The sequence below is a fragment of the Kogia breviceps genome, chromosome 2, assembly GCF_026419965.1.
Source record: "Kogia breviceps isolate mKogBre1 chromosome 2, mKogBre1 haplotype 1, whole genome shotgun sequence".
NCBI classification, from domain to species: Eukaryota; Metazoa; Chordata; class Mammalia; order Artiodactyla; family Physeteridae; genus Kogia; species Kogia breviceps.
Genome location: NC_081311.1, coordinates 163,171,459 through 163,196,659, shown reverse-complemented (window position 1 = coordinate 163,196,659; position 25,201 = coordinate 163,171,459). Strand labels below are relative to the sequence as shown.

At 39.9% G+C, this 25,201-nt stretch overlaps 1 protein-coding gene across 5 annotated transcripts in view; it reads left to right on the top strand.

Moving 5' to 3' along the window:
- Window positions 1–25,201, top strand: part of HECW2 (HECT, C2 and WW domain containing E3 ubiquitin protein ligase 2) — a 408,801-nt gene that overhangs the window by 296,886 nt on the left and 86,714 nt on the right. For all 5 annotated transcript variants that reach the window (XM_059051743.2, XM_067026482.1, XM_067026483.1 and 2 more), the window contains 3 exons: window positions 2,028–2,213; window positions 20,779–20,913; window positions 24,226–24,328. In XM_059051743.2, coding sequence (XP_058907726.1) covers window positions 2,028–2,213; window positions 20,779–20,913; window positions 24,226–24,328 — 424 coding nt within the window. The remainder of the gene's footprint in view (window positions 1–2,027; window positions 2,214–20,778; window positions 20,914–24,225; window positions 24,329–25,201) is intronic.

Here is a 25,201-nt window from a genome sequence, read left to right as displayed (position 1 = left end):
CTGTGCTTGTAATGGTTTCTGTGAAAACATATCAGCAACATGGAGCCAAATGCAGAAAACAGATGCCTTGCTGATTGTACATAAGACTCCAAGGAAGGGTCAGCCACAGGCTAAACTGTGAGTCAGCTAACGTTTGTCTCTGACACCCTCCAACTTCTTTTATTAGTCTCCTCTGCTTCCATGGTATCATTTTCTTATTCTCTCGTGCTCTCTAATTGCCCAGAGCCCCTGCATAGGCCTGCCTGCTTCTGTGCTCTGAACCTCATAATTTCTCACAGCCATCAAACCTCCTCTCATTTAGACTGTCAGGTTGAAATGTGACCTCAAAATATTTTCTACTCAGGTGTACTAAGGAACTAGTACACTAATATTTGAGGACTGTTGAATGTGACTGGCTTTCCCTCCCTCCCTCCCTCCCTCCCTTCCTTCCATTTTGATAGAGGAAAAATATTTTAATGCAAAGCAAAAAGTATATAATGACAGCCCATCAATCAGAATAACGGTAGAAAAGTTACTTTATGTAGTTTAGGTTATACATCAATAACGGTGACCAAAAAATCTCAGTGGCTTAAGCCAGCAAAGGTTTGTTTCTCATTCCACATTGGGTCGTCAGGGTTCTCTGATCCTGTAGTCCTTCAGAGACCCAGGAGCCCAGACTGGGAAGCAGCCACCATTTCAAACATGGCTGGTTGCTGTGATCACTGTACCAAAGAAAAGAAAGCTCTGGAGGGACTCCCATCGGCAATAAATGCTTTGACCTGGACATGACACATCCTGAGGGACCCTGGAAAGACAGGAAGGAGCATTGTTGACTGTCCTCATACTCATTTATCTTTTATCCTCAATAACCAGCACAGTAAATGTTTATAAAAGTGAAATGATTTCCAGGGATTCTGGTTTCTTTGGGGTTTACCTCAGTCTGTCTAAAAGGAAATAAATAACAGAACCCATGAAGTAAAGCCTGAAGGCCTCCAGACTTAGTCTGGTGTCCCTGGGACACTAAAGACAAGAGGAATCCAAAGCCCTTTGATTCTACGTGAGAAGAATAGCATTCCAGGAGAGATCATTCATGGTTGGTCAATTTCATGAATATCACATTCCTTCTGATGACTTAAGGAAATAGCTCTATACAGTTACTCCTTTTCTTCTGCTTGGCACATGGTATTGTGCATTGAATATTTGTTGCCTGACTCATATGCAGACAGCCCATGGTCCTTTTTTGGACTCTTTAAGTATCATGAGATACTTTTACAAAACAATCACTTTTTTGTATGTGCTGGTATAATGGGGTTTTATTAAATGTGTATTTCAATCATGTAAATTTAGCCATATATATGTGTATATATGTCTCTGTGTGTGTGTGTGTGCACACAGGAAAAAGAGAGGGAGAAAGAAAAAAATACTGAGCTATACAGTCCAGGTAGTTCTGCCTGCCATTCCATTTACTGAGATTATGCCTCCAAGCAGGAGTGAGATGAAAAACTCCAGTCTGCTCTGGTCTCAGCTGAATATGACTCTCAGTGAGAGCAACTCAGCCCATTGCATGTACTTCTAATATTCAAATATATGGCCAAGCATTTTTTCATACAACTTGGCTCCTAAATGTACGCCAGCTGCTTCATTGGCACTCACCCAAAGAGCCAATGATCTAGTCCTGTGCTGGAGGAAACGAAACACTGGCTGTATTGGGGCTCACTGTGAGGTGGTATGTTTGTCTCCAGCATGGTGTGATTTCGACTGTGTGGGTTTTGCCTAAAACCCACTTAGGATCTCACATCACCTGTAGAATGAGACTCGACAGCATTCTCATTCCTTAGAAAACTAGAATCATTAGTGAAGACTCCCTGATTTTCTGTAGTCTTTTATTTTGATCAAAATTATTGTGCTTTGTCTGCTGTTTCCATGTGTGGGTCTAGAGTTACATTGAAGCCTGTACACTATCCAAAGATTAAATATGCCCATGGGAGTATATATGTTGCTTCTGCATGTCCCAAAGCAGATTAACATTGTTTTTCCATCCTCTCCAGAGTGCCTACCGCATGTTTACAAACAACACGTGTTTGAAGCACATGATCACCAAAGTCCGGCGGGACACCCACCACTTTGAACGCTACCAGCATAACCGGGACCTGGTGGGATTCCTCAACATGTTTGCAAACAAACAACTGGAGCTGCCGAGGGGCTGGGAAATGAAACATGATCATCAGGGCAAGGTAACTTGTGGGAGTTGCCATGGGGAAGCCTCCATGTGACTGTGGGCTGCTTGTGGCTTTGGCACTGGGCCCTACCCTTCAAGTGAGGGCTGAGAGCCCTGCGTGACCTGGTTCAAGGGAAACCTGGACAAGCAGGTTGTTTGATACCCTAAACTGTTGCTACACTCTTCTGAAGTAGTGTGTGCAGTGGATGGCTATGAGGGCACTTGTTGGGCAAAACCCTCACTTCCCCTGGATTTTCTTTGAATTGTAATCTCTCACCATTTTCTACTGATTAGAGAAAAGGTTTCTTAGGCAACAACACTTCCTTCTCCTAGCTATACAGCTTGTGTTGTGGGTAGTCGAATACAAGTTGCGGCATTGTTTGGAGAAGGTGGCTAGGAGGTTGCTAAGCAACAGCGCAAGGTGTGTCTGTGACACTGTCAGCGTTTGTGCCTCAGTCTTGTTGATACAGAACCCTGGTTTTGTTAGCACATTAAAACAAGATTCACAGATTGATGAATTTATGATGAGAAATACATAACTCTCACCCAGGCTGGGTAAACACATCCGTACTTCCTTCTTCAACAGATGAACCAGAAAGCTGGCTTGTAATCAGGAGGTTGTTATAGAAGTAAGAAATCAGAATGAGAAAATTAGTAATTCTTATAAGGTGTTTCTCAGCTAAGATTTTATTTATTAACTCTTGTTCAGCACCTACTATGAGCCATGAACTGTTTAAGCCCTTTATATGTTTAAGCTCTTCTCAACAACTCTGTAAGGCAGTACTGTTATTATTATTGCTATTTACATATAAAGGGCCCCAGGTCCAGAATGGTTCAGTGACTTGCCCAGTGTCACAGAGGTGAACAGTGTCTGAGCTGGGCTGTAAACCAGGCAGTCTGGTTCAAGGATCCATGCTCTTAACCACCACATTATGCTCTCCAAGTATTGAGTAACCAACCTCAGTTTCCCTATCTCTAAAAAGGCTTGAAATATGTGACTTGTAGGGTGGGGAGGATTACATTGACAAGATATTTACAATAACTATGCTTGACTTTTTCATTCAACAAATATTTATTGAGCACCTGTGCAAAAGAGCTAAGCCAACTACTCCATGGAACTGCCATTCTGATGGAAAGAGATGTGCAATGGACAGATAAGTAAATACATAGCATGCCAAGAGCTGATTAAAGCTATGATTTAAAAGAAAGCAGGAGGGGCTTCCCTGGTGGCGCAGTGGTTGAGAATCCGCCTGCCGATGCAGGAGACACGGGTTCGTGCCCTGGTCCGGGAGGATCCCACATGCCGCGGAGCAACTAAGCCCGTGAGCCATGGCCGCAGAGCCTGTGCGTCCGGAGCCTGTGCTCCGCAACGGGAGAGGCCACAACAGTGAGAGGCCCGCATACCGCAAAAAAAAAAAAAAAAAGAAAGCAGGAGATGGGGTCTAGAGAAAGGCAGGAGTGGAGGGTTATTTTATACAGGGTGGCTGGGGAAGGCCTCACAGATAAGGCTCTACATGCACACAGACTTGAACAAAGTGAGAAGTAAACCATATCAGAGAAGAGCATTCAATGTGGAATGTGGAAAGTACTCAATAAATGCCGTTCTCCCCCAAAGTACCCTCTGGCAATACTATCACAGTAGCATCTTACTCATCCTGAACTCAGCTTCCAGCAATCTTATCTAAGAACTTATAAGCAGTCAAACTAGATATAACAAAGTACATGTATGTATTTTAATGCATGGGAGGAACCCTCAGACTTTCATTGAAACTATTGACTTGATTTCTGTAAATTTTTTTAATTTACAGAATTAAATTTAAATTAAATTAAATTAAATTAAATTAAATTAAATTAAAAATTTAATTTTAATTAAACCTCTAATTCCCAGCCTAGAGAAGATTAGAAGTGGCAAGCATGAAGTAGAATAGATGAAAGAGGATGGATTTGTGATTAGGTCCCTGGACCACAGATAGAATGGCGTTGTATCAGAGTCAGGTGCGCATGGCAGGGAAGTCTTTCCGGGACACTAGGAACTGCAAGCAGGGACCCTTGGCACTTCCTGTGCTCTCTCCTTCCAGGGGAGGATGTCGCTTTGCTGGTGCTGATTATGGGTCAACAGCCTGCGAGCCCAGTGTTTGTAAACATTCTACTAAATGGAAGATTACAGGTGGTCCAAGAAAGGGCTTTGGAAAATAATGATGGTATTATACCTGCATATAAAAGAGCATTAGCAGCTGAAGAATTCAGCTCTGTTCTCAACTCTGACAATATTTTACCTGGTGTCATGAGGAGCTATACTCATTAGAAAACCATAGGTCCAGGGAAACCAAGTTGAGATAATACTGCATGTGTTTCTGCTCTATGTAGAGACTTAACTTGCTAAGTCATTTTGTATCCTTAGCTAAAGGGAATCGGGAACTTATCATGCAGACGTGGAAGGGGAGGTTCCTTTCTTGCCAGTCACAACTTGCCAGACACGCTTCAGGAGGGAGCTTCTTATTAATAACACCTGAACCTCGAGAAAAGTTTAAGTTAAACTTACAATACTATTTAAGATGAGTTACGATGTATTCTTAAGAACAAATTCATAGCTTTTATAAAGTTTTTTTTTCTTTTTAACATCTTTATTTGAGTATAACTGTTTTACAATAGTGTATTAGTTTCTCCTTTACAACAAAGTGAATCAGTTATACATATACATATGTTCCCATATCTCTTCCCTCTTGTGTCACCCTCTCTCCCACCCTCCCTATCCCACCCCTCTAGGTGGTCACAAAGCACAGAGGTGATCTCCCTGTGCTATGTGGCAGCTTCCCACTAGCTATCTAATTTACATTTGTTAGTGTATATATGTCCCTGCCACTCTCTCACTTTGTCACAGCTTACCCTTCCCCCTCAGCATATCCTCAAGTCCATGCTCTGGGTCTGTGTTTTATTCCCGTCCTACCACTAATCTCTTCATGACATTTTTTTGTCTTAGAGTCCATATATATGTGTTAGCATACGGTATTTGTTTTTCTCCTTCTGACTTACTTCACTCTGTATGACACACTCCAGGTCTATCCACCTCATTACAAATAACTCAGTTTCATTTCTTTTTATGGCGAGTAATATTCCATTGTATATATGTGCCACATCTTCTTTATCCATTAATCTGTTGATGGACACTTAGGTTGCTTCCATGTCCTGGCTATCGTAAATAGAGCTGCAATGAACATTTTGGTACATGACTCTTTTTGAATTATGGTTTTCTCAGGGTATATGCCCAGTAGTGGGATTGCTGGGTCGTATAGTAGTTCCATTTTTAGTTTTTTAAGGAACCCCCATACTGTTCTCCATAGTGGCTCTATCAATTTACATTCCCACCAGCAGTGCAAGAGTGTTCCCTTTTCTCCACACCCTCTCCAGCATTTATTGTTTCTAGAGTTTTTGATGATGGCCAATCTGACCGGTGTGAGATGATATCTCATTGTAGTTTTGATTTGCATCTCTCTAATGATTAATGATGTTGAGCATTCTTTCATGTGTTTGTTGGCAATCTGTATATCTTCTTTGGAGAAATGTCTATTTAGGTCTTCTGCCCATTTTTGGATTGGGTTGTTTGTTTTTTTGTTATTGAGCTGCATGAGTTGCTTATAAATTTTGGATATTAATCCTTTGTCAGTTGCTTCATTTGCAAATATTTTCTCCCATTCTGAGGGTTGTCTTTTGGTCTTGTTTATGGTATCCTTTGCTGTGCAAAAGCTTTTAAGTTTCATTAGGTCCCATTTGTTTATTTTTGTTTTTATTTCCATTTCTCTAGGAGATGGTTCAAAAAGGATTTTGCTGTGATTTATGTCATACAGTGTTCTGCCTATGTTTGCCTCTAAGAGTTTGATAGTGTCTGGCCTTACATTTAGGTCTTTAACCCATTTTGAGTTTATTTTTGTGTGTGGTGGTAAGGAGTGTTCTAATTTCATACTTTTACAGGTAGCTGTCCAGTTTTCCCAGCACCACTTATTGAAGAGGCTGTCTTTTCTCCACTGTATATCCTTCCCTCCTTTATCAAAGATAAGGTGACCATATGTGTGTGGGTTTATCTCTGGGCTTTCTATCCTGTTCCATTGATCTATATTTCTGTTTTTGTGCCAGTACCATACTGTCTTGATGACTGTAGCCTTGTAGTATAGTCTGAAGTCAGGGAGCCTGATTCCTCCATCTCCATTTTTCGTTCTCAAGATTGCTTTGGCTATTCGGGGTCTTTTGTGTTTCCATACAAATTGTGAAATGTTTTGTTCTAGTTCTGTAAAAAATGCCAGTGATAATTTGATAGGGATCACATTGAATCTGTAGATTGCTTTGGGTAGTAGAGTCATTTTCACAATGTTGATTCTTCCAATCCAAGAACATGGTATATTTCTCCACCTATTTGTATCATCTTTAATTTCTTTCATCAGTGTCTTATAGTTTTCTGCATACAAGTCTTTTATCTCCTTAGGTAGGTTTATTCCTAGATATTTTATTCTTTTTGTTGCAATGGTAAATGGGAGTGTTTTCTTAATTTCACTCTCAGATTTTTCATCATTAGTGTATAAGAATGCCAGAGATTTCTGTGCATTAATTTTGTATCCTGCTACTTTACCAAATTCATTGATTAGCTCTACTAGTTTTCTGGGAGCATCCTTAGGATTCTCTGTGTATAGTATCATGTCATCTGCAAACAGTGACAGCTTTACTTCTTCTTTTCCTATTTGGATTCCTTTTATTTCTTTTTTTTCTCTGATTGCTGTGGCTAGAACTTCCAAAACTAGGTTGAATAAGAGTGGTGAGAGTGGGCAGCCTTGTCTTCTTCCCAATCTTAGTGGAAATGGTTTCAGTTTTTCACCATTGAGAACGATGCTGGCTGTGGGTTTGTCATATATGGCCTTTATTATGTTGAGGAAAGTTCCCTCTATGTCCAGCTTCTGCAGGGTTTTTATCATAAATAGGTGTTGAATTTTGTCATAAGCTTTTTCTGCATCTATTGAGATGATCATATGGTTTTTCTCCTTCAGTTTGTTGATATGGTGTATCATGTTGATTGATTTGCATATATTGAAGAATCCTTGCATTCCTGGAATAAACCCCACTTGATCATGGTGTATGATCCTTTTAATGCACTGTTGGATTCTGTTTGCTAATATTTTGTTGAGGATTTTTGCATCTATGTTCATCAGTGATATTGGCCTGTAGTTTTCTTTCTTTGTGACGTCTTTGTCTGGTTTTGGTATCAGGGTGATGGTGGCCTCATAGAATGAGTTTGGGAGTGTTCCTCCCTCTGCTATCTTTTGGAAGAGTTTGAGAAGGATAGGTGTTAGCTCTTCTCGAAATGTTTGATAGAATTCTCCTGTGAAGCCATCTGGTCCTGGGCTTTTGTTTGTTGGAAGATTTTTAATCACAGTTTCAATTTCAGTGCCTGTGATTGGTCTGTTCATTTTTTCTATTTCTTCCTGGTTCAATCTCGGCAGGTTTTGCATTTCTAAGAAATTGTCCATTTCTTCCAGATTGTCCATTTTATTGGCATAGAGTTGCTTGTAGTAATCTCTAATAATCTTTTGTATTTCTGCAGTGTCAGTTGTTATATCTCCTTTTTCATTTCTAATTCTATTGATTTGAGTCGTCTCCCTTTTTTTCTTGATGAGTCTGGCTAATGGTTTATCAATTTTGTTTATCTTCTCAAAGAACCAGCTTTTAGTTTTATTGATCTTTGCTATTGTTTCCTTCATTTCTCTTTCATTTATTTCTGATCTGATCTTTATGATTTCTTTCCTTCTGCTAAATTTGGGGGGTTTTTGTTCTTCTTTCTCTAATTGCTTTAGGTACAAAGTTAGGTTGTTTATTCGAGATGTTTCCTGTTTCTTAAGGTATGATTGTATTGCTATAAACTTCCCTCTCCTAGAACTGCTTTTGCTGTGTCCCATAGGTTTTGGGTCGTCGTGTCTCCATTGTCATTGTTTCTAAGTGTTTTTTGATTTCCTCTTTGATTTCTTCAGTGATCACTTCGTTATTAAGTAGTGTATTGTTTAGCCTCCATATGTTTGTATTTTTTACAGATCTTTTCCTGTAATTGATATCTAGTCTCATAGCATTGTGGTCAGAAAAGATACTTGATACGATTTAAATTTTCTTAAATTTGCCAAGGCTAGATTTGTGACCCAATATATGATCAATCCTGGAGAATGTTCCATGAGCACTTGAGAAAAATGGGTATTCTGTTGTTTTTGGGTGGAACGTCCTATAAATATCAAGTAAGTCCATCTTGTGTAATGTATCATTTAAAGCTTGTGTTTCCTTATTTATTTTCATTTTGGATGATCTGTCCATTGGTGACAGTGGGGTGTTAAAGTCCCCTACTATGATTGTGTTACTGTCGATTTCCCCTTTTATGGCTGTTAGTATTTGCCTTATGTATTGAGGTGCTCCTATGTTGGGTGCATAAATATTTACAATTGTTATATCTTCTTCTTGGATTGATCCCTTGATCATTATGTAGTGTCCTTCTTTGTCTCTTTTAATAGTTTTTATTTTAAAGTTTATTTTGTCTAATATGAAAATTGCTACTCCAGCTTTCTTCTGATTTCCATTTGCATGGAATATCTTTTTCCATCCCCTTACTTTCAGTCTGTATGTGTCCCTAGGTCTGAAGTGGGTCTCTTGTAGACAGCATATATATGGGTCTTGTTTTTGTATCCATTCAGCCAGTCTGTGTCTTTTGGTGGGAGCATTTAATCCATTTACATTTAAGGTAATTATCGATATGTATGTTCCTATTACCATTTACTTAATTGTTTGGGGTTGTTTTTGTAGGTCTTTTCCTTCTCTTGTGTTTCTTGCCTAGAGAAGTTCCTTTAGCATTTGTTGTAGAGCTGGTTTGGTGGTGCTGAACTCTCTCAGCTTTTGCTTGTCTGTAAAGGTTTTAATTTCTCCATCAAATCTGAATGAGATCCTTGCTGGGTAGAGTAATCTTGGTTGTAGGATTTTTTCCTTCATCACTTTAAATATGTCCTGCCACTCCCTTCTGGCTTTTAGAGTTTCTGCTGAAAGATCAGATGTTAACCTTATGGGGATTCCCTTGTGTGTTATTTGTTGTTTTTCCCTTGCTGCTTTTAATATGTTTTCTTTGTATTTAATTTTTGACAGTTTGATTATTATGTGTCTTGGTGTGTTTATCCTTGGGTTTATCCTGTATGGGACTCTCTGTGCTTCCTGGACTTGATTGACTATTTCCTTTCTTATATTAGGGAAGTTTTCAACTATAATCTCTTCAAATATTTTCTCAGTGCCTTTCTTTTTCTCTTCTTCTTCTGGGACCCCTATAAATTTGAATGTTGGTGCGTTTAATGTTGTCCCAGAGATCTCTGAGACTGTCCTCAGTTCTTTTCATTCTTTTTTCTTTATTCTGCTCTGCAGTAGTTATTTCCACTATTTTATCTTCCAGGTCAGTTATCCGTCCTTCTGCCTCAGTTATTCTGCTATTGATCCCATCTAGAGTCCTTTTCATTTCATTTATTGTGTTGCTCATCGTTGCTTGCTTCTTCTTTATTTCTTCTAGGTCCTTGTTAACTGTTTCTTGCAATTTGTCTATTCTATTTCCAAGATTTTGAATCCTCTTTACTATCGTTATTCTGAATTCTTTTTCAGGTAGACTGCCTATTTCCTCTTCATTTGTTAGGTCTGGTGTGTTTTTATCTTGCTCCTTCATCTGCTGTGTGTTTTTCTGTCTTCTCATTTCACTTAACTTACTATGTTTGGGGTCTCCTTTTTGCAGGCTGCAGGTTCATAGTTCCCGTTGTTTTTGGTGGCTGTCCCCAGTGGCTAAGGTTGGTTCAGTGGGTTGAGTAGGTTTCCTGGTTGGGGGGACTAGTGCCTCTGTTCTGGTGGATGAGGCTGGATCTTGTCTTACTGGTGGGCAGGTCCGTGTCTGGTGGTGTGTTTGGGGATGTTGGTAGCCTTATTATGATTTTAGGCAGCCTCTCTGCTCATGGATGGGGCTATAGACCTGTCTTGCTCTTTGTTGGGGATAGGGTGTCCATCACTGTTCGTTGCTGGTCCTTGGGTGAAGCTGGGTCTTGGTGTTGAGATGGAGATCTCTGGGAGATTTTCGCTGTTTGATATTGCGTGGAGCTGGGAGGTCTCTTGTGGACCAGTGTCCTGAGGTTGGTTCTCCCACGTCAGAGACACAGCCCTGGGTGCCTGGCTGGAGCGCCAAGAGCCTTTAATCCACACGGCTCAAAATAAAAGGGAGAAAAAATAGAAAAGGAAGGAAGGAAGGAAGGAAGGAGGGAGGGAGGGAAGGAAAGAAGGAAGAAAAGAAGGGAGGAAGGAAGAAAGGAAGGGAGGAAGGAAGGAAGAAAGGAAGGAAGGAAGAAAGCAAGAAAGGAAGGAAGGAAGGGAGGAAAGAAGGGAGGAAGGATGGAAGAAAGGAGGGAAGGAGGGAAGAAAGGAAGGAAGAAAGGAAGAAAGAAAGGGAGAAGAGAAAATAAAGTAGGATGAAGTATAGTTATTAAAATAAAAAATAATTATTAAGAAGAAAAATTTCTATTAAAAAAAAAAGAAAAACGGGTCGGTCTAACCCTAGGACAAATGGTGAAAGCAAAGCTATACAGACAAAATCTTACACAGCGGCACACACATACACAAGGCGCGCCGCGCGTTCTCCCAGGGAAGCCGTCCCTGGATCCCGGGACCCCGGCAGTGGCGGGCTGCACTGGCTCCCGGAAGGGACAGTGTGGAGAGTGACCTGGGCTCGCACACAAGCCTCTTGGTGGCGGCAGCAGCAACCCTAGCGTCCCACACCCGTCTCTACTGTCCGTGCCGACAGCCGTGGCTCACGCCCGCCTCTGGAGCTCCTTTATGCGGTGCTCTTAATCCCCTCTCCTCGCGCCCGAGGAAGCAAAGAGGCAAGAAAAAGTCTCCTGTCTCTTCAGCAGCTCCGCGCCCGTTTCTTTTCCATTTCTCTAGGAAGTGGGTCAAAAAGGATCTTGCTGTGATTTATGTTATAGAGTGTTCTGCCTATGTTTTCCTCTAAGGGTTTTATAGTGTATGGCCTTACATTAAGGTCTTTAATCCCTTTTGAGTTTATTTTAGTGTATGGTGAAACTTAAAAGCTTTTGCATAGCAAAGAAAACCATAAACAAGACAAAAAGACAACCCTCAGAATGGGAGAAAATATTTGCAAAGGAAGCAACTGACAAAGGATTAATCTCCAAAATTTACAAGCAGCTCATGCAGCTCAATAGCAAAAAACCAAACAACCCAATCCAAAAATGGGCAGAAAACCTAAATAGACATTTCTCCAAAGAATATATACAGATTGCCAACAAACATATGAAAGGATGCTCAACATTACTAATCATTAGAGAAATGCAAATCAAAACTACAATGAGGTATCACCACACACCAGTTAGAATGGCAATCATCAAAAAATCTACAAACAATAAATCCTGGAGAGGGTGTGGAGAAAAGGGAACCCTCTTGCACTGTTGATGGGAATGTAACTTGATACAGCCACTATGGAGAACAGTATGGAGGTTCCTTAAAAAATTAAAAATAGAACTACCATACGACCCAGCAATCCCACTACTGGGCATATACCCTGAGAAAACCATAATTCAAAAAGAGTCATGTACCACCATATTCATTGCAGCTCTGCTTACAATATCCAGGACATGGAAGCAACCTAAGTGTTCATCGGCAGATGAATGGATAAAGAAGATATGGCACATATATACAATGGAATATTACTCAGCCATAAAAAAAATGACATTGAGTTATTTGTAGTGAGATGGATGGACCTAGAGACTGTCATACAGAGTGAAGTAAGTCAGAAAGCGAGAAACAAATACCATATGCTAACACATATATATGGAATCTAAAAAAAAAAAATGGTTCTGAAGAACTTAGGGGCAGGACAGGTATAAAGATGCAGACATAGAGAATGGACTTGAGGACACGGGGAGGGGAAAGGGGGAAGGGTAAGCTGGGACGAAGTGAGAGAGTGGCATGGACATATATATACACTACCAACTGTAAAATAGATAGCTAGTGGGAAGAAGCTGCATAGCACAGGGAGATCAGCTCAGTGCTTTGTGACCACCTAGGGTCACAAAGGATAGGGAGGGTGGGAGGGAGACACAAGAGGGAGGAGATATGGGGATATATGTATATGTATAGCTGATTCACTTCGTTATACAGGAGAAACTAACACACCATTGTAAAGCAATTATACTCCAATAAAGATGTATAAAAAAACAAAACAAAGTAAAAAGGACTTCGCTGGTGGTGCAGTGGTTAAGAATCCACCTGCCAATGCAGGGGACATGGGTTCGAGCCCTGGTCCAGGAAGATCCCACATGCCGTGGAGCAACTAAGCCTGTGTGCCACAACTACTGAGCCTACACTCTAGAGCCCATGAGCCACAACTACTGAGCCCATGTGCCACAACTGCTGAAGCCTACATGCCTGGTGCCTGTGCTCCACAACAAGAGAAGCCACCGCAATGAGAAGCCTGCGCACTGCAACTAAGAGTAGCACCCGCTCGCCACAACTAGAGAAAGCCCGCGCACAGCAACGAAGACCCAATGCAGCCAAAAATAAATAAAACGAAGAAAAAAAAAACGAAGTAATGGGAACATTTTGAGAGACCCTATATTACATACACACACACACACACACACACACACACACACACACACACACACACACACACACACAGGAGAGCTGATGGTGTAAGATCCAATCCAAAACCCAGCAGTTTGAGACCAAAGAAAACACCAGTGTCCCAACTCAGTCAGGCCAAGGCAGTTCCCTCTTACTCAGCCTTTTGACCTTCAGTTGATTGGATGCGGCCCACCCACATTAGGGAGGGTGATCTGCTTAACTCAGTCTACTGATTGAAAGGTGAATCTCATCCAGAAACACTCACAGACACATCGGAATAATGTTTGGCCAAATGTCTGGGCACCCAGTGGCCCAGTTAAGTTGACACATAAAATTAACAATCACAGGGCTTCCCTGGTGGCGCAGTGGTTGAGAGTCCGCCTGCCGATGCAGGGGAAATGGGTTCGTGCCCCGGCCCGGGAAGATCCCACGTGCCGCGGAGCGGCTAGGCTCGTGAGCCATGGCCGCTGAGCCTGCGCGTCCAGAGCCTGTGCTCTGCAACGGAAGAGGCCACAACATGAGAGGCCCACATACTGCAAAAAAAAAAATAAATAAATAAATAAAATTAACAATCACAGACCAATATCGATGGAGTAAAGTCAGTGGAAGCACCACTACAGAGGGTTAAGGATAACAGAGAGAATGATACAAAATGACATGGACAATTAGAAAAATATTGCAAAGCTTGATATTTCTTATTAATAAGTTTATATAATGGACTTAACCATTTGGTTTAATTTTTAAGAAAAGTGTTTATTTTTGACTCCCCTTTCAAATGTTAAATATCGAATAACTTTTTTCCTGCCTCTTTGTTTTGTACTCTCAAACAGTATTAACACAGGGTGCTTTCCCCAGATCATTCTACTTGAGCCTAAACTGAAACTTTGAACTTTAAAAGTGATATAAACGTGATGGGCTCTTTAAATGAAAATGTAAAACGGTAACAGTCTCCTTATTTAAAGTGAAATGTCTTTTCCCATAGTTTCTTGTGTTTTTCCCTACAAAAAAACAGTTGCTATAATATCACCCAGCTAAATGGACATCCATCTCTAAAGCCAAGCTTTGTAACTCTAGGGGTTTGTGACTTTGGATGTCAAATTGGGGATGTGAGTGTCAGTATGGTCCAAATATTCAACTTCGATGACCATGGCAAGTAGGAGTTATGGTTATGAGGATAGATTTTTTTAGAAGAGAGCAAATATTTGTACAGTGAAAGTTACCACAGTCAGAGCCTACTTGAGGATTCTCATTTTACCAGATGCTAATAGCTTATGTGGCTGTAGAAGTTGCCCCTGTGATGACATAGACTTTGGTTTCAATCCCACATGAAGCTGATGGCCACAGTTTATTGGGTCAGGTTCATCTTAATGAGTAAAATGCAACTTAATATTTGGAGGTTTCAAGTGAATCCCAAAAGTCTCTTAACAGAATAAGTTCTACACTTTGAAAAATATATTTTGCATTCATTAGAGCACTATATTAATTATTTTTGTGACACGTCTCTTTAATTGCTTTGAAACAACTAATACCTCTTTGTGGTGGTTATCTGGTTTAATCACCTCCAGTTACACAGCAATCCAGGTAGAGATGAAATTAAACTCTAAATTTATAAATAACACATAGTTTTTATAATATCTCTTGCTTATTTTTCAGGGGGTACAATCTTGTTAGACCAAAAAGTAACCCACACATAGAGACAGAGGTGAAGAATCCTTCTAGGGCAGTATACCTTTCAGAATGAGAGAATAAAGCAGAGGTTGGTTTTGTGAATGTATTTTTGAATAAAATGCTAAACTCATGGAATATTGAAGGAATTGCCCAAGTATGAAGATGGCCTTTGCCTTTTATCTTTAAACAGTTGTCCTCTGACCAGCACTAATCTTTTTAAAAAATGTAGAGTACTATTTAAAAATTTCATGGCAATGCCCTTCTATTCTACCTGAAATGTGCTGATTTGGATAACTCCATCCTTGGTCTTCTGCAGTGACGTGCTGATAAATGCTTAGCAACCAGCTCCTCAGGGGCGGTGGGGAGGAGGGCTGATCTGTAACATTTGCCATTTTCCATGGTGTAAATTCTCCCACCATAGCCAATTTCAGGCTGCCAGCATCATCATCAACTAGCTTGAGAATTCCTTGAGATTTCACCACCAGCTCCTGTAAGCTGGTCCAGGCCATCCCCAGCATGTCACTGGCTCCCCTGTATTATACTTCTAACACCTAAATACCACTACTCCCAATACATAAAATACCACCGCCCCTTTAACTAACATTTTACATCTGAAGTTTTGGAGATGTTTTACTTATCCACGGTGCCATGTGTCCGTGTTTTCTCTCCTAGCAACTTTAGATCTCTGATATGGCAGTTTAACAAAATAACCTTCTTTAACTTTTTTGTTATTGATAGATGTCATGAGATATTTGGGACCACTCACTCCTTCAGATGAACCAAATGTTAGAAAATGTTAGCGTGACTGTTTTTTTAGTTACAATAAACTCTACTATTCAGTGCTTTTCATCTCCAGTATTGGTAATGGAGTTCTGTCTGGGATATAATGTAGAGAAAATGATAGCATGTTTATTCTTATAATTGGGGAAATACTAGAGAGGGGACCAGGAGCTGAGATTTATATTACGGAAGGGAGAGAATGCGTGAGTAAATTACAATCTTTATAAAAATTAAAGTCGATTACAATGAACTTTGTGAGCATTTTAAGACATTATAGAGTTGAGAAACTAGAAGTTAGAACAGATTCAATATGCAGTGCTGCTGTCTTTTAAATTATTGTTCTTTCATTGTTTCCATAGCTCTTTAGAGAAAGAGAGAAGATCTGATGATGTCTTTCTGTAGCATAGTTACAAGTGCTTTTTGTTTTATTTTGTTTACATGGTCTTTTAATATGGATTCCTGGTTTGGCAAAATGTTAAGTGGAAACAATTTCAAACTTCTGTAACTTAGATTTGTTGAGCCTGAGGTTGGTATTTCTTCACAAATACTGATGCCTTTTTCTTTTCTTAAAATAATAGAAGCTTTAAAAAAAGAATTGTGTAAAGAGAGAAGTGTATTTTGTTTGGCCTCACTGAAATACCACTTGGCTCCATCCAACCCATATTTTCTGACTCTGATCATGCCCTGAAGCAGCGAAAGGGTAGAAGTTTTTTAAATGAGATTTGAATTTGGGTATTTGCATTCCTTTCAGTTTTTGATTATATTGTTAGCCCTAGTTGGTCCAGCACTGGGAAGCTTGAGTGAATTTCCTTAATGAAACTTAACAGTAGGGCATCTATGTTGTTCAAAATTTGCCTTGCTAGTGGCTAATCTGAAGAAGACTCCTTTTTTGATACAATTGCTTTGTCTGCCTTCTCAATATACTGTTTATTCAGACAATATTTATTGATACATGGTAGACAATTTCATAAATAAAGGCAGGCTATTCAAAAATGGTGACATAAGAGAATAAAATGGTGACCCAAATTATATTTTTTAAAAAAAGGAATAGGTCAACTTCATTACTGGCTTGAACTAGTTAGGACATCCTATGGGAAAGTGATCCACTTTTGTGACAAAATCGATTTGTGCGTCACAAATAGAAATGGCAAGCCTAAAATTAGCACTGTATTTTTTCTATGCTTTGATCTTTGTTTTAAAGTAGAATACATCTTCCACAACTCAGTTGTGACCTCAGTCATCTCTTTTACGTGGATACAGCAAAGCACCGAGGAAGCCTGTCCAGGGTCACACAGGGAACGGAGCAGAGCCAAAGCACATGCCAAGGAATTGCCTCTTCGTGCTGCCCTCGGCTAGCGCTAGTGTGCTAGCTGCGTGGTTTCAATAGTGGTCTTAATTGAGACTTTTCCCCCAAGTACTTGGCAGACTTAAAAAGCACATGTAAACAGTATACACATTCCATTTACTCTGAAACTGCGCTCCTTGTACAAATTAGCACCTATGCTCCACCCACAGCCCAGCCTCCAGCAGGGGAGCCGTACAGATTGTGCAGAGGATGTAGTTTGCTGTCCAGCATCAGTAGCAATCTTTTCAGCGCTGAAACAGTGGTGAGGCCCAGTGCTCTGAGTGACAGTTATTGTCGGCCTATTCAATAAAAACTTAAATACTTTTCTAAAATCAAGTACTGTGTGAGGGGAGTGGGAAGAACATCAAAAGGAAAAATAGGAGGCAGAAAGAACGGAAGAGAAAGAGGAGAACTATGAAAAGGAGAGGGAGGGGAAAGAGGCACTGCTCACTGGGCTTTGAAGTCAGAAACATGGATTCAAATCTCAGCTTTATACTTTCCCAACTCTACATTTCACTTAAATCTCGGACTGTTACCCAACTGTATTAAAGGTGAACAATAATGAGAAATCATTATTTATGAAATAATGAAAATCCTTATTTATAATGGTGGTGGCCAGCTTATGCATTCATTGTTGACTTCAGTGCATCAATTAGGATTTGGTTTGGCTGCATTGTGACAGAGACCTATACAAAGTTTACTCTACAAGATTTTATTCTGTCACATAAAAAAGTTCAGGGCTTCCCTGGTGGCGCAGTGGTTGAGAATCCGCCTGCCGATGCAGGAGACACGGGTTCGTGCCCTGGTCTGGGAAGATCCCACGTGTCGCGGAGCGGCTGGGCCCGTGAGCCATGGCCGCTGAGCCTGCGCGTCCGGAGCCTGTGCTCCGCAACGGGAGAGGCCACACAGTGAGAGGCCCGCATACCGCAAAAAAAAAAAAAAAAAAAGTTCAGAGATAGGCAGTCTAGGGCTCTTAAGGTGGTTTCTTAAGTTGTAAGGGCCTTGCGGCTTTTTCTTCAGCCATCCCTCATCTTCAGGGTTCATTATGGCTGCTGGGGTTTAGCAATTACATCTTTGTTTCAGGGAGCAGAATGGATGAAGTACAGAAGGAGGGCTTTACCTTGTAAAAATCTCCTTGGAAAGGAGTTTTCCAGAAGTATAATGTGACCCTCTGTTTACATCTCATTGACCAGAACTTAATCTAGGCCATACGTACCTACAAGGAGCCTGGGAAGTGTGGGTTCACTGGTTCTCCTCGTTTTTATTTTTTATTTTTTTTTGAGCTTTGCTTATGGGCTGCATGGAGAAACACTCTAATCCTTAGAAAAATGTCTCGGAAGTTAATACTGTTATTATTAGTAATAATAATATTAACTCACATTTAAGGGGTCTCAGGTACAATGTTCAAAAATTTATATGAACCATCTCATTTTATCTTCCTTTGATGTAGGCATTATTATAGCTATTTAACAGAAAAGAAATTGTAGTTTGAAAAAGTTAAGTAGTTTGCCCAATGTTACGTCACTAGTAAGTGGTGGAGCTAGAGCTCAGACCCAGGCTTGTCTTTTTCTAGATCCCAAGCATTTAATCACTACTTTGTCTCAGACTTCTCAAGTTTTAACTTGATAGTTTATCCATGTCCACATGAGGTGTGTTTTAAAACCTTTTATCCTATTTGTGGTATTATAGTCTTCGGCTCTCCACACTTTTCACCCAACACACACACACACACTTCTCTCATGTATTTTTCTCAAATCCTTCAGTATTTCTATGCTTACGTAAAAGAATGTGACTTTTAATACTTGGTTAGTTCATTGTCAGTTGTCTTCCTGTATTTTGGTCAGGAGTCTGCTATTCGAGTTTTTGGCAGTATATTTACTGAGCACTCTCTTTCTCCCAGATGCAGCCCTAAAAGTTATTGGGGAGAACAGGGTGAGTAAGAAAGAGTCCCTACCCTGAAGGCATTTACAGTATAATTTTTTATAGAATGGATTTTAGAGAAGCCTCTTCACGTCAGATTATACTATGACACTCGATGTAAATCACAACTGATCTAGATGTACACACCCATTTGTCCTTATAATTACAAGTGATTCATCTTTACCTCTAAATGACCACCTGTTCCTTCAAAGCATTCCTAAGAAATTAGGTAGAGTAAATAGGCAATTCTACTTTCATACTCTTTGTATTTTCCCCTTAAACGACATGGCTAATAGTATTGTTGTAGTAATAAGAGCTTAATCTTAATATACATAAAGATAATATTAAATTCACTATAATACGTATTATGTTGAAATGTATATTAAAAAAATGAATTTCTATTTTATGACATTTTAAATAGTGGCAGAAATAATATACATACAAGTGTATTAGAAGCTCAAAATCAAACGGGGACTAGTGTCACATTTGAGACCAGAGCCTGCCAATACAAGCCTGTGTAGGGTTTATTGTTGGCATTCAGAGAAGAAAGACATTCCACCTGATAGGTTATGGAAAAGGGAGCATTACCCAGGGATGTGAGGTTGATGACTCCATCCTACAAGACTTCCATTTAATCCAGTCTTTGTACCTGGATCGGATATTGAGAGAAGGGACAGACAAGGATTCTTGTTCTGACCATATTCTGCTTTGTTTCTAGTGCACATTCTGCTTAAAGTTATTTTTTTTAAGAAGTCATTTTTCCCCCTATTTGGGAGCTACTTACAAATTATTTTGCTCTGCTTCCTGATTATCTGCAGAACATTTTGTTTCATAATGGAAAGGCGAATTTTTGATCAACATAAATATACCATCTCCCCCTGGGATTTGCCTAGATGCATTCATTCCTAGTCTTCAAGGTACTTTGTTAACAGAGCTCCATCAGTTCTTTTTTGCTTAGGTTATTTGGCATATATCATGTGTCCTGACATTTATCAGTAATGAGTCTCCAGGCTCTCCTAATAGTCCCTTTTATCTTGACCTAATTAACTTTGTCTGATCATGGAAAACTTATATTTTCTAATTATCCTGGAGATAATGGGCTTCATTATTGCCGTGAATGAATGTTACATTGCAAACTTAACACCATTTTGTTCCTAATGATAATGAAAAATAGCACTTGCATTGAGTTTTAGAATTAAACAAACAATTATTAAAGGCCTTTCTACATTACATGCAATCCTTACTGCAAAACTGAGGGAAATGGTTTATGCTTGTGGTTTCATGTCACAAGGGATTCTGCAGTAAACATGACAGACATGGTTTCCTCCTTCCTATCACTTTTTGGTGGAGAAATGTTTATTATGAATGAAGGAGGCATGTTTTTATAAGGAATCTATAGCCCAGAGAACTTAAGTGTCTTGCCCTAAGTCATTGTATGTGATAGAATTTGTCTGGGTGTGTGATCAATGACCAAACTGGAAAGGAAGTAAGAAGGAGATTGTAAAGCGTCTTGGAAAACTGACCAAAGGGTTGGAATGTTTTTTCTATAGATAACAGGTAGCCATTAGAGGCTTTGGATTGGAGTGGAAATGTAGTCAAAGCTTTTAGAAAAAAAAATTCTGATAGTGAGGTGCCATTCAATGAATAAGGTTGTAGAGATGTGGAACAACTGAGAAACTATTAATAATTATATGTTTAAGAGAAAGCCCTGAAGTAATGGAATGATGATAGGCTGGGATGGGACAAATAGGGGAGACACTATAATCAGAAAATGGGGGAGGACTTGGTAGCTGATTACATAGAAGGAAGAGAGAAGTCAATGATGTTTGAAAGAAAAACTTGGTAATAACCGATAGCAGTAAGAGCAAAGAGCATCAGTTAAGAGAAGCCCAAATGCCCATTCAGGCGGCTTCTTTCTAAGATCCTGTCTTTGATGACTATATTTCCTAAAGCCAGGAACAGTGTTCCTTCCTGCTGTCTTCTTTCTGCATCCAGTCTAAGCGTTGCTTCCTCTCTTCTGGTCTGCCCTGAGGGAAGAAGGAGAAATTCTCCTGAAGATTTGAAATTAACGAGAAAATGGAGCTAAGGTTATTACTCCAAAGTGGGTCTTTCCCTGCATGTGTGCAATGATAGGACCGCTAGACAGGTGTGTGCCATGTACGGAGTGTTGACTGAGTGGGTTGCTTCCTAGGCATTTTTTGTCGACCACAACTCCCGTACCACCACTTTCATCGATCCCCGGCTCCCGCTTCAGAGCAGCAGACCCACGAGCGCGCTGGTGCATCGACAGCACCTGACCAGGCAGCGCAGCCACAGCGCAGGCGAGGTGAGTCCCGAGCCTTAGCGACCGACCTGTAGGCTGATAGAAGCACGGGATGTGGGGTTTATGGAATCGTGCTGGCTCTTTCTTATTGTTTTGTTTTTCTAGTTTGATTTAGAGACTATCATTTGGAGGCTGAAAGTGTTGGAATGTTAACGGGGCTTCTCTGGAAACTCACAGAGCCTAAATTACAGGTTTAAAAGGTAGGGCATGTGAGGAAAGGTTGAAGAAATTAGAGATTTAGAAAAAAAAAAAAAAATTCAGTGGATGGTGAGAGGGAATTCATAAGGCAATACAGTGTTCAAAAGAGGATGATGATGAGCCCTTTTGCATACCTAAGAGCAGCTTCATAGGAAGAAATGAATGTAACTTTTTTAGGGGATTAAAATTAGGTTAAAGATAGGGAAGTTTCTTAAGTGAGGATTGCTGGATTAGATTAAAATCTTCGGCCAATGCTATGGGGTTGTGGCATCCTCACTAATATTCTTTAAAGTTAGGATATGTATGAGGGTTGATTTATGTACTCTTAAGTGCTCAGAGAAAATGGGTGGCATTAAGAATTACTAAAAGCTCTACTGTACTCTATTACACTTTGCTAGTTTGCAGTGTCCCATGGTAACCACGTGAGGGCTCTCTAATAATCTAACCAGAAAAAAAAAATGAAGAAAAAGAAAAGAAAAGAGAAAAGAAAAGAAATAATCTCTACCTGTTTCCCTTTCTCTGTAGCAGGTTAAATAAATAAAAGGGGAATGTTTTAGGTCACATATTTTCTCCTCAGTACAGACTTACGCTTTGAATGTCATATATTATCACTTGATATACATTGTTTCTAAAAATTCCCTTAGACAAGAAGAATTAAGATTCTTTTCCTGCATGCCTTTTCCAAGTTCCATCTATGTGCATATCATATTTTCAGTATTACAGTGTATGTCAAATATTTTTGTAGCTTCTAGTATAAGAAAAGATTATGAATGTAATAAATAACTGGATTTGATTCATCAAAATTCCACTCTTGGAATTTCCCCTCATGATTTACATACTAGCTCTAATGATTATGTGTGTTTGCTGGTTGTAAGTGAAGACATAGAAGAGTACACACAAGAAGCTCACATAAAAATGATATATAAATCTATTGCAGGATGAGGTATGCACAAAAATATTCATGTTTTATGAGTAGCTAATAAATCTCTACCTGGCTGTCATATAAAACATTAGTGGTGAACTGGATGATGCTAATAGCATTCATCTAACAAGCAGAACAGACCTCTCACCTTTGGACCTTGTTCGTGATATGTAGCATATTAGGGCCGTGCCTGGTTTTATCACGCAACCAGTGCACTTTAGATGCCTGCCTTATTTGACTTCACAATATGCCGCTGGCTGTTCTGTCTGATCAGGACTACATGCATGAGATTAGCAGCTATACTTACATTTTCTTTCAACTCCTCTGCCTCAGAACTTGAATTATTTTCATGGTCTAGCAGTAGGAATAGTAAGGTACACATTAAAATTTGAGTGAGGACTTCTTATTGACGGAAACTGAGCAGTGGAACAGAGACGACCCCATAAAGACTCAGCATTCAGTCTCAGCGTTGTTAAACCCTTGAGGGGAATGTGCTTTCTGGCCCAGCTGTCGGAAGCACGCACATCCTGCAGTAATACAGACGTTTATCACGGCATGCCCACTGATAATGGTCTGGCTTGAAGAAGCAGGGTGTCAAGGAGAAGACCTTTGGCTGTTCTGGGAAATGATGACACAAGGCAACTTACTGACTGGAGGGAAAGTATTTGTTGGTAGATTGAAATGATAAGTTTGGTGACTGACAAGGTATAGTTAATGATTGAATCTCCCCCAAGAGGGGCTGACTTCATTCCTCAGAGCCAATAACTCAAGAGAAGCAGAGTGGGAAATTTCTAGTTACGTTCACAAGTCTTCCTAGCCATTCCCTTAGACTTATTTAGCAAATATTCCAGGTAGTAGAAATTTTGGTATCTCTTCCATCCAACAAATGAATACTTACTAAACACCTGTAGTGTAGAAACGTGATTGGTGTGAGGGATACAAGTAAATAATGTATGTTCCTGTGTTCTTATTAAGGAGAGAATATATAAAACTAACCGTAATCCAGATGAATAACAATACAAGCAAAAAATGCTTTATAGACTGTTAATAATGGCAGCTGCTTTAGAAATGTACCCCGAGTGCTGTGGGTGCTCAGAGAAGGTGACATGTAATGTCAGCTTGAAGGGAAGGGAAGGTTTCATCGAGGAGGGGCTGTTTGAACTACATTGAAGAATGAGTGAGAACATTCTTGAAGGATAAACAAGCAGTCGAGGGTGGAGACAATATTTCCAGCTTTAGGGCCTTTAGAAGAACCCTCACTGAACACTTAATGGATGCAGTATGAAAAAATGGTTATGAGGGTTTGAATGGGTGGGAGTAGAAACTGTATTTTAAAAGCACCAATTTATAAATCCAGGAGGTTGTTTTGCCTTTTGTTCTCTTACTCTCTTTTTCGACTGTTGTACTGTTGTCTTAAAAGACTTCTGTAGTACGGAGGAAAAATGCTAAAACAGAAGCTAAAGCATTGTTAGAGTTTTCTGGTAAGACTATTAATGGATGTTTTTATTTATCTCCTTGTATGTATGAGTTTCTAAGTCTATAATCAGTACGTAATTAATTCAGGTTGGGGCAACCCTATTTAGCTCCTCCACACCTGCTGTGATTAGCTTGCTGGTGTGGGAGGTTCAAACCAGAAAGAGCTGTTGTACTGGGTGCTCTAATAGGCATGTAAAATTGCTTCTGAGGAGATAATATCCAACTCGGAAACCCACATGAAGACTGTTGCTCTTCAACCTCTCCTCTGCTGAGGCAGGGAATTCCCTGACCTGCCTTGGCCAAAAGAAGGTATAATATCCTGGCACTGCCTGATGAATTTTGTACCACCCAAGTGTTCTCTCTGATTGTATTTTTGCAGGTTTGTGTTCTGTCAGGTAGAAGTTATTCCTGAGGAACAGGTATTCAGCAATCTACATCCCCAAGAGGTGTAGGCATTTTGAGCTACTCCTGTACCACTTGGTCAACAGTTACTGCCCTGACCCCTCTCAGGGACATTATACCCCAACCCATCCCCTCAATTCAGCAACTAAAGCAGAGCTTTTGAGAGTCCTGTGTCAGCTTCTTCAGCTAGCCTCTCTTCTGATCAGTTGGTACTTAACAATGCTTATTATCAAGTGTTCTGAACAACTTGGCTTGGGGTCCTGATGTAAAGTATTCTAGGATTTGGTGCAGAACAAAAACACTGCTTGTGTTTGCAGGTAGGAGAAGATTCTCGACATGCAGGACCACCAGTTCTTCCCAGGCCATCGAGTACATTCAATACAGTCAGTAGGCCACAGTACCAGGACATGGTTCCAGTGGGTATGTCATCTCTTTCCCGAAATCTTTATCGTTGCTTTTCATGTCAGTGTGTCCCATGCCTTCTCTGCTGACACATTTCCCTATTGTCAGCCTGCTACATTTGCCCTGTACTGAAAAACTGCTGCATTATCCCTAAGAAATCGATTTGAGTCTCAAAACACTTACGTCTTGTAAAATCCTATAGGATGAGAATTTTTTCCACTACTCTACCTTACCTGAGTAGTGCTATTATATTAGATTGTTGAAGTTAAGGAAAAATGAGTTCTTAAGGCAGCTGTATTGTGTGGTCATTTTAAATTAGGCATTTGGACAAGCATTTATTTAGTATATATCTAATGCTTGAGACAGAGTTTAAAAGATGTGTGAACCTCACAAAATAAGAAAACAATGATGGCACATTCTTAAGGGGTTTTGTAGCAAATGCAAGACAGCAAAAGTCTCCAAAATTGTAAAATAAAAATAAATGAATGGAGGCAAATTGGCCTAAAGAACAACTTGAGTTGTTAGTAAAATGATGAGGTTGAAGTAGATCAGTTTTCAAACCTAGAGCCCCTAAGGCAGGTGGAGTGGACAGACTGGCAGGAGGCCAGACGGGCTCCCTGTTCCATCTTAAATTTGAGCAGCTCTCCATTTGTCTGGTTTTGCTTTACAATTTTTACTTTTTCAAGAAAGACTTTACCATGAAATATAATGCAGTGCCCATGTCCTAAAAAGTTCGACAGTCACTGAATAAGAAGAAACCTTGGGTAGAAATGGAACAGTCTATGTTTTATTATGCTGTTACTCATATGATACTAAATGCTGCACATAGAATTTTAAAGTACTATAAAACTGTGGTTTAAAAAGTTATCTAGTCTCTGATCTTAGATAGAA